The sequence below is a fragment of the Dermacentor albipictus genome, chromosome 6 (genome assembly GCF_038994185.2).
Source record: "Dermacentor albipictus isolate Rhodes 1998 colony chromosome 6, USDA_Dalb.pri_finalv2, whole genome shotgun sequence".
NCBI lineage: Eukaryota > Metazoa > Arthropoda > Arachnida > Ixodida > Ixodidae > Dermacentor > Dermacentor albipictus.
Window position 1 is genome coordinate 105,440,964 of NC_091826.1, and position 13,970 is coordinate 105,454,933.

Genomic DNA, 13,970 nt, shown 5'->3' on the forward strand with positions numbered 1-13,970 from the left:
TAACTGCTACAGATACCGTCGGCGGGGGACAACATCGCCAACTGAAGCGTATCGGCTACAACGGCCATAATAGCTTACGCTGTAAATAACCTAGAAGAGGAATCAACATCACCATCAACGACAACCTTGTATAATTGCATAGGCTGAGCGCGAGGCGGCAATAGAAAACCTTTTGCGGGAAGAACCGAATCTATAATCCTCATAAATACGAAGAAAGCAGCAAATTGCGCGTAAGGGTAGTCAGAATGGACACGGCTCCGGCATCTGCGAGGCTGGCACCCTTATAAAACAAGAAGCGCTGAGGCGGGCCAGACACACCAGCAGAACGCTGTTTGAAAAGCAACACCAGAAAGCGAGCCGGCGTCTTCTATACATCGCGTAGGGGTGCACAGACTTCGCCTACAGCACAGACGCCAGATGACAAACAGACTAACCGCCAACATCCGCCACGCATATTCATACGATGTAAAATGCCACGAGGGGAGTCACAAAAAAAATTCCTGAACCCCCTCCTGTAGTTCCCCTGAGAGCAGTCTTGGTGAGCGCACTTACTTAGAGCGCGCGTCTTCTACGGAAAACATTTCTTGCAAATATTAATATTTATATACAGGTTGTCCCTCGTAACTTGAGCCCAGAATCTAAAAGTGAACCGATTGAACCGAACGTATACTATTCGCAATAGCCTATTGTAATTCAAACAGTTTTATTGTTTTCCCCATAACTCACTAATAAAATTTAATTACCCAACATTTAATTATTGGCTGAGGACCCCAAGTATGATACGCAGATTTGTAGAGCACCTTCAGTAACCACAGATCGAGTTGTTTCCTTTACGATACGTCTCACGTACCCCTTTTTAACGGGTTGCAAATAAAGCCCGCGAAATATGAAAAAAGCCACGTGATGGAGTGTTCGCGCAGTGGTATCGTGCTGCTCTCAAACGTGCGTTCGGTGCACGAGGTCGGCTCCCGCCGGATGACGGCGAAAACGCATGCTGCTTGCCGAGCGCTGCCGAGGAGCTAAAGAGCGCCCTGGCGCTTCGTCGCCATTCAGGACGCAGCCGACCTTGTGCACCGAACGCGCGCTTGAGAGCAGCACGATACCACTGCGCGAACACTCCATCACGTGGCTTTTTTCATATTTCGCGGGCTTTATTTGCAACCCGTTAAAAAGGGGTACGTGAGACGTATCGTAAAGGAAACAACTCGATCTGTGGTTACTGAAGGTGCTTTACAAATCTGCGTATCATACTTGGGGTCCTCAGCCAATAATTAAACGTTGGGTAATTAAGCTCAATTAGTGAGACATGGGGAAAACAATGAAATCGGCTGAGTCACTATTGGCTATTGCGAATAGTATACGTTTGGTTCAGTTCGCTTCCGACGCGCTTTTCATTTTTAAATTCTCGGCTCATATTATGCGGGACACCCTATATATATATATATATATATATATATATATATATATATATATATATATATAGCAAGTAAGAACGGGCACCCAATAGAACTTTACGACGAGAGGTTTCAATCACAACGAAAGCGAGCATGTTTCCTATTTTCTATTTTTCAGAGCGTTGCGCAGCAGTTGTCACGTGTGCGGACTGCGCGGAGCACCCCTCGGCCTCCTCGGGCGAATTGGGGCGAGCGAAGGCGTTCAGCAGACCCTTGAGTGCTCTTAGGCGAGAGAAGCTTCCTTCACCACAACGGTTCGCCGCGTCCTCGTACTCTACGTTGAAGGCGGTGAAGCCGTACTTCACTGCCGTCACGTTGTCCCTGCAAGCGCACAGCTGAAACAGAGAAACAAAAGCTTTTGGCGTGAAGATGCGGCTTCCCTGGGGGTTAATGAAGCACTACGTTTACGCACAAGACAACCAGTTCCGCAATGCGGTATGCATGCACATCCGCTGTGCCGACGACGCACAATGCTGTCCCAGCTATCTGACCTCTTCGCTGCCATAGGAGTTTTAAATAGATTTGGCAAAAAACAACTTACTTGCCTGATAGCCGAGTGATGCACAAAAGCCACACAGACTTATGCCAGCTGAGTATGTAAAATGCATATATGTCGTCGTTTTTCTTTCTGTAGATAAAGCTATTCCTTTAATAGGGCCCCTTACCAAAGCGCTTAACAACTTTTGGGTGAAGATAGGAGTTGCATAGAGCCGCTAAAGAAGCGTTCTACTGCAATAATTTTTCGCCTTCATTTAGTAGCACTAGAGTGACCTCGTCCGGTTGCGAAAATTGTGTGTAATTGGTTGCTTATCTAACACAGAGTTAAATATTCAATGAAAAGACAGAGGATAGAAGAGAATTTACTGCCTTACCGCATTTTAACTATCCAGAGCAGACGGCTAACGCCTGAACAGCTGTGAGCAGTTGAGGGGGGGGGTGCGAGATCAGGTGTAGGCGAGACCTCCTCAGAGTAGGGAGTGCCTCGCTGCTTGTATTAGGGGTACACTTTGGGCAGCAAGATCTCCCTTTTATTCCCTGACAAGGTACCAGCTCTGTTTCCTAATTCCCTTACATGACCTGTATATTTTGCTGCGCTTAGCATAGCTGGCCCGGCAGCGTCGCCAGGTGCCCTAGACTGCTAGAGCGTGTTATAGTAGTACCACAGGAAGCGAATCCCGGCCACGGCGGCCGCATTTCGATGGGGGCCGAATGCGAAAACACCCGCGCACTTAGATTTAGATGCACGGCAAAAAGCTCCATGTGGTCCCAATTATTCCGGAGTCCCCCACTACGGCGTGCCTCATAATCAGATCGTGGTTTTGGCAAGTAAAACCCCATAATTAAGTAAAACAGGAAGTGCAACGCTCCCGACTGTAAAAGTCGTGCGATATGTTACCCTGTAATCGCCAGACGTAGGGGTGTGTGGATACAGAGCTGCGCAAAGATACTTTGCAATTGTATGATGATACAAGATACTCGGGCAACAAGTATTTGAGATACAGATACAAGATACTACGGTAATTATTGTATCTGATACCATACTTTCGATTTGTGCATTAAGATACTTTGACACAATCACAAATTTCTTATTATAAATCTATTGAATGTAGCAGCAAACGCGTATGCACAAACATGTTCCCATGAAAATTTCTTAACTCCGACCAACCTTGTTTCAATTGAGTGAAGTGTCTGTCAGTATTTTAACATTTTCGTATTTCTTGCTCAAAGCCTAATTTTTTTAATTTCGACACAGTTTAATAAGTCTGATTTAGTTGCCTAAATGAAAACTCTTCGTGCGCTGCACTGTCAGCGGCTTTTTCATGCCGCTTTTGTAATTGATGGGAGTCGCTGCTCTGCTTGCCGACCAGCTAACGGTTCGTCATCAAATACAATAACGTTAATAAGAAGCCTCTGCAAGATGGCGCAATTACTGTTGTGGAGTATTGTCTTGTCCGTAAGCCTATTTCCATTTATGCAGTACCGTATCACTGGACCGGTGTGCAGCAGCAACAACGCTGGTAGCGACATCTTTTGTGACGCATCATTTATACGGAGAGTACATAAAGCTGCAATGGCCTTTCATGTTCTACTTATCTACTATACCACTTATCTTCTGCTATCCGCACTTTGGTTCACAACAATCAAACTTACATATACGAAATCCTTCAAATCGCTGATGCGTGAAAGCCACAGATTTCGTAACAAAGCAACACGCAAGAGAAACTTGGATAACGACACTATAGCGGCATCAGAATTTGCGCCAAGGACGTCACACGCATTGGCGTGTGCAGAACAGTGCATTGGCTATAAGCAAGCGCCAGGCCACCAAGGCAACCTAACACAAAGAATCAAGAAAACAAAAGGTGGGCTGCGCGCAGCTGCTCGCGCGCTTGTTTTTTGTCGAGACGGAGCGAGCACCCCCACGTGACTCTGCTCCACCAAAAGGGACGCGCCGACTTCATCGCTTGCCCTTGCTTGAGGGCACCGGATGAAAAATAAAAGTAATTTCGCTGTCTTAAGTTTTATGCAGGTGGCTTAGTGGCAGCAGCATCAGCTCGAGTAGCGGAGTTCAGCCAACGTTTATAGTTTCGCCCGGTGACGTTGGGATAGCAGTACCTTGTATATTAAGATAGACGATATATCCTTTCATGTACCGGAAATGCAGATACCGATACACGTCTTGCCAGACGTATCGTGATACAGATACCAGATACTTAAAGCGTACCTAAGATACACGTATCGTCGATGCTGCCCAGTAATGTGTGACTATAATATTCGAAGGTTCAGTCAAATACGGATGGAATAGTGCCAGGAGGGAACCAAGCAGGCACATACCCAGGATTTTTTTTCGGGGGGGGGGGGGGGGGGGGCCCACCACCTCCACTACCATCATCATCATCATCATAATCATCATCATCATCAGCCTGTTTTATGTCCACTGCAGGACGAAGGCCTCTCCCTGCGATCTCCAATTACCCCTGTCCTGCGCCAACCGATTCCAACTAGCACCCGCGAATTTCCTAATTTCATCGCTCCACCTAGTCCTTTGTCGTCCTTGATTGCGTTTCCCTTCTCTTGGTACCCATTCTGTAACCTTAATGGTCCAACGGTTATCGAACCGGCGCATTACATGACCTGCCCAGCTACATTTTTTCCTCTTGATGTCAATCAGAATATCGTCTATAGCCGTCCGATCTCTGATCTAAACCACTCTCTTCCTCTTAACGTTATGCCTAGCAATCTTCGTTCGATCGCTCTTTGCACGGTCCTTACCTTGTCTCAAGTCTCTGCCCCATATGCACTGGCAAAATGCACTGGGAAATGCACTGGCAAATGCATTGGCACTGGACATATTGCACTGGCAAAATGCACTGATTACACACCTTAATTTTCAATAATAATGGTAAGCTTCCAGTCAGGAGCTGGAAATGTCTGCTGTAAGTGATCCAACCTATTTTTATTCTTCCGTGCATTTCCGTCTCATGATCAGGGTTCCCTCAGATTGATTGACCTAGGTAAACGTACTCCTTCACAGTCTCTAGTGGCCGACTGGCCATCCTGATCTCTTGTTCTTTTGCCCGGCTATTTATCATTATCTTCATCTTCTGCATAATAATATTCAACCCCACTCTTACACTCTCTCTGTTAAGGTCTCCAATCATTTGTTGTAACTCGTCTGCATAGTTGTTGAATAGAGCAATGTCATCGGCAAACCGAAGGTTGCTCAGATATTTGCCGTCGATCTTTACTCCTAAGCCTTCCCAGTTTAATAGCTTCAATTCTTCTAAGCGCGCAGAAAATAGCTTTGGAGAAACTGTGTCTCCCTGTCTGACCCGTTTCTCTATAGGTATCTCCCTGCTTTTCTTGTGTAGAATTAAGGTAGCTGTAGAACCTCGTAGATATTCTAACGCGAAAGACGAGTCAGTAAGACGAGAAACTATTTACAGATTATATTTACAACAACGGTTGCAGCGCTGACCAGTTAGATTCACAGCGCGAGCCCAGTTCTTTCTTCCTTCTCTTTTCTGGAGTGATGGCGCCTGCGCGCCTCGTTCAAACAAACAGATACCTCACGCATGTAGCAATATTTTCCAAGCTTTTTACGTAAGCGTTCTGTACTCCTTGATTACGTAGTGCCTCTACGATTGCTGGTATCTCTAGTGAATCAAATGCCTTTTCGTAATCTATATAAGCCACATAGAGAGGCTTATTGTACTCTGCAGATTTCGCGATAACCTGCTTGATGACATGGATGTGATCCATTGTAAAGTATCTCTTCCTGAAGCCAGCCGGTTCCCTTGGTTGACAAAATCCAGTGTTAACCTTATTCTATTTGATATTATTTTGGTAAATATTTTATATAATACTGGGAGCAAGGTAGTGGTCCCATAATTTTTCAATTCTTTAACGTTTCCTTTTTTCGTGGATTAGTATATTGTCTGCATTCTTCCAGTTTTCTGGGACCCTTGCAGTCAATAGACACTTCGTATAAAGAGCCGACAGTTTTCCAAGCATTATGTCTCCTCCATCTTTGATTAAATCGACTGTTATTCCACCTTATCCTGCCGCTCTTCATCGTTTCATGTCTTGCAGGGCCCTTCTGACCTCATCGCTAGTAATAGGAGAATTTCTATATCCTCTTCATTGCTGTTTCTAACTGAACTATCGTGACTCCTCTGGGTACTGTATACAGGTCAGCTTAGAATTTTTCCGCTGCTTTTACTATATCTTCGAGATTGCTGATGATATTATCCTTCTTATCTTTTAGTGCATACATCATGGTTTGTCCTATTCCAGGTTTCTTTTTTACTGATTTCAGGCTGCCTTCATTTTTTACGGCTTCTTCAGTCTTTCTCATGTTATAGTTTCGAATATCAGTTATTTTCGCCTTGTGGATCAGTTTTGACAGTTCCGCGAATTGCGTAACGCTGTGCGGCCGCCAGTCCTATACAACCGCGCAGAGCGCAGGACTCTGCGATTCTAGACGTACTGCGCTCACTGCGAAAGGTTAGAAAAACACCCACATAAGTTCAGCAGAGAAGTGCCTACGTGAGGCGGTTCGACCGATAACTGTAGAAGCGTCATTCAAAACATGTAATCGCTCTCCACTTCCGGCGGCCTTTTCTCTACTTCCTTTTTAAATAAAAAGATGTTGATCCATAAATATTCTCATAAGCAACGGTTAACATTTTTATTATTCGCTTTTGCTTGCAGTTTGGTTGTTGCCTTGGCTCTCCCTTAGTAGATCGCTTAATTTCTCAACTCCTTGCGATTTTTGTTTCCAGTTGCCAATTTTGCAGGAAAAGTGCTATACAGTTAGGGAAAAACAGACGAGGTAACGGGCGACAGTTATCTTGCTTATGGGTTTAAGGGTTATTGCAGGGTTTCGTGATGGACGCTCTTTCACATTATCTTATTTTCCACCTTGTCTAGCCCATATCACGTGTATATGGTTCCGGGCATCTGCCAGCGTCGGGGCGAGCCGTAACTCAATGAAACAATGTAGCAAAGGGATAAGTTAAATGCAATTGACGTTTTCTCCGGCCGCAACTCGTTCCATGAGAGTACAGACCAGCTGAGTAACAACCGCATCCCTCTCATGGTCCCAGGATCAGCCTAAACAAAGAAGGTTGAACTAACAAAAGCAACAGCTATGCGCATGACGGTTGAATAGATGGTGACAACTCAACGGCGGCCTTTTCCCAGGTGTCTCAACGTTTCTCAGCGTGTCTCCACGCCTCTCGAGTTAATCGCGCGGGTGCGGAATCTACGAGAAAACTGTCCTTCACATTACTAGAGATGCCGAGAACTACCGCCATCTAAGAGGAGCGAAAAAGGCAGCATAATGTTGACCGTTGAACAGCTGCGAAGTCTGAACATTGATCTGGTGGCGCTTTAGGAATGTGTGAGGACCAGGCACGTACCCAGGGGGAGGCCCGGGGGGGCCCAAGCCCCCCCCCCCCCCCCCGAAATCAAGTGGCATACCCCCCCCCCCCTCCCCCTCCCCACCCACGCCACCACTCCTCACACATTCCTAAAGCGCCACCAGATCAATGTTGAGACTTCGCAGCTGTTCAACGGTCAGCATTATGCTGCCTTTTTCACTCCTTTTAGATGGCGGTAGTTATCGGCATCTCTTGTAATGTGAAGGACAGTTTTCTCGTAGATTCCGCACCCGCGCGATTAACTCGAGAAGCGTTGAGACACGCTGAGAAACGTTGAGACACCTGGGAAAAGGCCGCCGTTGAGTTGTCACCATCTATTCAACCGTCATGCGCATAGCTGTTGCTTTTGTTAGTTCAACCTTCTTTGTTTAGGCTGATCCTGGGACCATGAGAGGGATGCGGTTGTTACTCAGCTGGTCTGTACTCTCATGGAACGAGTTGCGGCCGGAGAAAACGTCAATTGCATTTAGCTTATCCCTTTGCTACATTGTTTCATTGAGTTACGGCTCGCCCCAACGCTGGCAGATGCCCAGAACCATATACACGTGATATGGGTTAGATAAGGTGGAAAATAAGATAATGTGAAAGAGCGTCCATCACGAAACCCTGCAATAACCCTTAAACCCATAAGCAAGATAACTGTCGCCCGTTACCTCGTCTGTTTTTCCCTAACTGTATAGCACTTTTCGTGCAAAATTGGCAACTGGAAACAAAAATCGCAAGGAGTTGAGAAATTAAGCGATCTACTAAGGGAGAGCCAAGGCAACAACCAAACTGCAAGCAAAAGCGAATAATAAAAATGTTAACCGTTGCTTATGAGAATATTTATGGATCAACATCTTTTTATTTAAAAAGGAAGTAGAGAAAAGGCCGCCGGAAGTGGAGAACGATTACTTGTTTTGAATGACGCTTCTACAGTTATCGGTCGAACCGACTCACGTAGGCACTTCTCTGCTGAACTTATGTGGGTGTTTTTCTAACCTTTCGCAGTGAGCGCAGTACGTCTAGAATCGCAGAGTCCTGCGCTCTGCGCGGTTGTATGGGACTGGCGGCCACACAGCGTTACGCAATTCGCGGAACTGTCAAAACTGATCCACAAGGTGAAAATAACTAATCAGTAAAAAAAATAATGAAAAATAAATAATCAGTAAAAAAGAAACCTGGAATAGGACAAACCATGATGTATGCACTAAAAGATAAGAAGGATAATATCATCAGCAATCTCGAAGATATAGTAAAAGCAGCGGAAAAATTCTAAGCTGACCTGTATACAGTAGCCAGAGGAGTCACGATAGTTCAGTTAGAAACAGCAATGAAGAGGATATAGAAATTCTCCTATAACTAGCGATGAGGTCAGAAGGGCCCTGCAAGACATGAAACGATGAAGAGCGGCAGGATAAGGTGGAATAACAGTCGATTTAATCAAAGATGGAGGAGACATAATGCTTGGAAAACTGGTGGCTCTTTATACGATGTGTCTATTGACTGCAAGGGTCCCAGAAAACTGGAAGAATGCAGACAATATACTAATCCACGAAAAAGGGAAACGTTAAAGAATTGAAAAACTATGGGACCACTACCTTGCTCCCAGTATTATATAAAATATTTACCAAAATAATATCAAATAGAATAAGGTTAACACTGGATTTTGTCAACCAAGGGAACCGGCTGGCTTCAGGAAGAGATACTTTACAATGGATCACATCCATGTCATCAAGCAGGTTATCGCGAAATCTGCAGAGTACAATAAGCCTCTCTATGTGGCTTATATAGATTACGAAAAGGCATTTGATTCACTAGAGATACCAGCAATCGTAGAGGCACTACGTAATCAAGGAGTACAGAACGCTTACGTAAAAAGCTTGGAAAATATTGCTACATGCGTGAGGTATCTGTTTGTTTGAACGAGGCGCGCAGGCGCCATCACTCCAGAAAAGAGAAGGAAGAAAGAACTGGGCTCGCGCTGTGAATCTAACTGGTCAGCGCTGCAACCGTTGTTGTAAATATAATCTGTAAATAGTTTCTCGTCTTACTGACTCGTCTTTCGCGTTAGAATATCTACGAGGTTCTACAGCTACCTTAATTCTACACAAGAAAAGCAGGGAGATACCTATAGAGAAAGGGGTCAGACAGGGAGACACAGTTTCTCCAAAGCTATTTTCTGCGTGCTTAGAAGAATTGAAGCTATTAAACTGGGAAGGCTTAGGAGTAAAGATCGACGGCAAATATCTGAGCAACCTTCGGTTTGCCGATGACATTGTTCTATTCAACAACTATGCAGACGAGTTACAACAAATGATTGGAGACCTTAACAGAGAGAGTGTAAGAGTGGGGTTGAATATTATTATGCAGAAGATGAAGATAATGATAAATAGCCGGGCAAAAGAACAAGAGATCAGGATGGCCAGTCGGCCACTAGAGACTGTGAAGGAGTACGTTTACCTAGGTCAATCAATCTGAGGGAACCCTGATCATGAGACGGAAATGCACGGAAGAATAAAAATAGGTTGGATCACTTACAGCAGACATTTCCAGCTCCTGACTGGAAGCTTACCATTATTATTGAAAATTAAGGTGTGTAATCAGTGCATTTTGCCAGTGCAATATGTCCAGTGCCAATGCATTTGCCAGTGCATTTCCCAGCGCATTTTGCCAGTGCATATGGGGCAGTGACTTGAGAGCAAGTTAAGGACCACGCAAAGAGCGATCGAACGAAGATTGCTAGGCATAACGTTAAGAGGAAGAGAGTGGTTTAGATCAGAGATCGGACGGCTATAGACGATATTCTGATTGACATCAAGAGGAAAAAATGTAGCTGGGCAGGTCATGTAATGCGCCGGTTCGATAACCGTTGGACCATTAGGGTTACAGAATGGGTACCAAGAGAAGGGAAATGCAATCGAGGACGACAAAGGACTAGGTGGAGCGATGAAATTAGGAAATTCGCGGGTGCTAGTTGGAATCGGTTGGCGCAGGACAGGGGTAATTGGAGATCGCAGGGAGAGGCCTTCGTCCTGCAGTGGACATAAAACAGGCTGATGATGATGATGATGATTATGATGATGATGATGGTGGTGGTGGAGGTGGTGGGGCCCCCCCGAAAAAAAATCCTGGGTACGTGCCTGGTGAGGAGTGGTGGCGTGGGTGGGGAGGGGGAGGGGGGGTGGTATGCCACTTGATTTCGGGGGGGGCCCGGGCCCCCCCGGGACCCCCCCCCCTGGGTACGTGCCTGGAACCAAGTATGAATAAAATATGAATCAAACAATTCCAAATGTTTTTCCAGTAGTCTGTCAATAATGTAGAGCCCTCCCATTATTATGAAGCAATTTTAGCATTCTGATGTTCACACTAAATATTATGCGTAAGTACAGTGCACATATATTATAGACAAGCTCTACTAAAAACACAAAGGGAGCGTTAGGAACAACTAAATTTTTCTCGCGAACAGTAGACTCTTAGGAGACCATGTCAACCCGCATTGTGATATGAAGTTTACAAAGTAGCCTTCTCCATAAAATATTTTCTTCGTATATCGTCGCCACCAACGCTGCTAAAACCGAACTAATTTGGGATCAGACATTTGTGTTGTCTTCAGCGGGCGGCGGCAGAGCGAAAGAAATACTCTTTTTCCTCAGTTCTAATCTTTGAAGCAGATGATGCCCCTATTATTGTATAACGTATGTCGCAGTTAAACCTATTGTGCTTGGATTCCATAAGAGAACACATGCGTTGCATGTATAAATCAAACCAAACAAGGCCCACTTCCGAATGCCATGCCTAAACACCACATTTTATTGCAAGTGACCGTGTTTAGCTGGAAAGATCTATATGACTGAACCACGCAGCGTGCTTATATAGTACAAGACGTCTGCTGTGGAGGGGATGCAAAACATCGCATTTCTGTTTCAATTTCTCGTTTCATTGTTTACAGTCAACGGCGCAAAGAATCCGTGAAGTATTAATTATTAGTGTTTTCAAAAGTTGACCATTCGGTTCAAGGATGTAATCGAATATTAAGGGTTGGTTTCAAAGATCGAATGAACTATGACAATATTCGATCATTCCTTCGAAAGCTTTGAATACTTGTACGCCCTTACCAAGATGTAAAAGCATGAATACAGCTAGTATCTAATTATTTGGAGAAATAGAAAAACCTCACTTCTCCGCATCTAATTAAAGTTATCCGATTAACTGCAACATTCAATTTCCCACCAAACAGAAATTTTCAAATATGACGGCAAACATCGACTTTACAACACTGTCTATAAACCTTGAGTAAATACTGGGTGAATGGATGACGTGTCAAAATCTTCACTAACTGAACCGTATGTGAGCAACCCACGAGTTAACTTTCCTTTGAGTAGCAATCGCTGTGGTCACTCGCAAAGCTGAAACGATATGGCCACAAGGGCTCAAGTGTTAAAAGAAACCATTCCGTTTGCACAGTGAATGCAATTAATCATGGATGAATTTCCATGAGACTCAATGGAAGGCATACGAAGCCTCCGTTCATGAGGGACAAAGAGCACAAAGCATTTAGTCATAAGGTTCACATACAGTCTGCTCAGAGGACTGTCAGTGGGGGTCCTGATTATTATCTTATTGTAAGGGGACACGTTTTATCAGACAGCGAAATTCTTCCACATATCGGTACCGAGCTTAGTTTTCCAGCGCACATCTTTTCTTCAGCATCAGAAAATCCTAGCTGATCAGACAATGTAGAAATGTGGCTCGCGCAGTTGCACTACATTCCGAGTTTAATGCAGTATAAAAAATTTATGAATAATGGCATGCTTTCATACTTTTATTGATATGTCTACATATGTCTATAAACTTGTTTAATAAGAAAACACACATTCCATTGTCTGCGCAAGCTCACAACACAAACAAGATATGTCCGATTTGGTTTTCAAACGAGGTGCTAAAATATTGGCTTTTATTGGCAGTTTCTGAATATACCCTATTTTGATGAGTTTCTTTCCAGATTTTTTTTCTGTACACACCTTTGGACATGGCAGATGTGCAGCAATGTCTCTCTTACGTTCTAATATTTTTAATTTTGCCGGCAAGTATTAAAACCTTGCAAAACGTCGCAAATTTGGCAGTATTCACGAGCCCATCAAAGAAACCTACATATCCGATTTCATATCGAATTTCTCCAGCATATTAAACACCTCGGCTTCCTTACCGTGTACCATGTTTGAAATTCACAAGCGTACTTCCCTTTCGCCAAAATTCAAATGCAACTGCCGTGGTCGGGATCGAACACAATGAAAATAAAGAAACTAGTAAAGGAGTTATATTGTTACGAAGAGGAAGCCCGAGGCACAAATGTATGTGGAAGTATGACGAAAAGAACGTGTTAATTGCGCAGGCTGGTACAAGGGTCACAGCTCCAGGAGACGCGCCTACCACTTCCTCTTCGTGTCCCTCTTGCGCGCACGGTCCTGTTCAAATGCACCATGACATAACCCCCGGCGGCTGAAGCGTCGTCCAAGCGCTTGTTAGAATGAGAGCGTACTAGATGCGTAGTACGGTTTTAAACGGGACACGTGACCAGCGTCAGTTCGTAGCTGGGACTTGTCCATATACACCGTAACAATATTTTGGAACTGTCGTCGCAACAAAAGTCGGTCAAGGCTCTGTTGACTTTTCTACGTGACAGTGGCCTATTAGAAAGACTATAATGACCCAATTTCGTCCCTTTTCATATTTTTTCTCACGCTTTCATTTTTGTCACGCTCTTCTTTCCGTCTTTACTTCCCCTTTCCTTTCCCCTAGTGCAGGGTAGCAAACCGGACGTCTTAAGTCTGGTTAACCTCCCTGCCTTCCTCTCATTTGCATCTCTCTCTCCCTGGCCCCAATCGGCTGCGTTTCTCGCGTCGGCAGTTTTGTCACAGCAATCATTTTGGTCCTTCACTACTGCTCTTGCATAGAGAAATAATCTTTTGCGCGGTCCGTACCTTTCGCCTCAGTGATTCAGGGTTGTCATACGCGAGCAGTTTTCCCGCTCCCTCACTGTAGGCCACGGCGCCCTGGGGTTCCTCTTCGTGGTAGGCGATGGTGTAGGCCGAGTCGCGACACACCTGCGCGTCGTAGAGAGGGACGGCTGTTTGGAGCCACAAGTACTCGCCACTGCTAGTTATTCTTACGAGAATGCAAGACACAGCGATGCAAGCGACATCCTGCGCGTTGGGCGCGGACTCCTAGTCGAAGCGATGGAAATTCGCCACCTGTGTAAACGCCAGGCGTCTGGGACACGTCTCACGTATACGCCACTTTATCGCTGTTAGGCTAATTTGTGAACAAGCCTCCCGTGTGGGATCCGAAACGACAAGCTTAAAACATTCATTTTTATCATTTTTAAGTTTTTATGGAATTTAAAAAAAACGTCGCCTCTGGCAGACGGCATAATTATGCCGTCTTGTCTTGTCGTTTAGCTGGATTATTTGATAAGGCGGACATTACTAAAACTAGACGTCGAAACACATCCTCAACAAATTAACATAAATCCACTAATTAATATCTTAATTAATTACTTTACGGCGCACACTGCAATTTACTAATTCAA

At 44.7% G+C, this 13,970-nt stretch overlaps 1 protein-coding gene across 2 annotated transcripts in view; it reads right to left on the reverse strand.

The window, feature by feature from the left end:
• Positions 1-1,524: 1,524 nt before the first annotated feature.
• Positions 1,525-13,970, reverse strand: part of LOC135904998 (uncharacterized) — a 56,362-nt gene continuing 43,916 nt past the window's right edge. For both annotated transcript variants that reach the window (XM_065435995.1, XM_065435997.1), the window contains 2 exons: positions 13,363-13,485; positions 1,525-1,789 (listed from right to left, as the gene is read on the reverse strand). In XM_065435995.1, the coding sequence (XP_065292067.1) occupies positions 1,562-1,789; positions 13,363-13,485 (351 nt within the window). In that variant the 3' untranslated portion in view covers positions 1,525-1,561. The remainder of the gene's footprint in view (positions 1,790-13,362; positions 13,486-13,970) is intronic.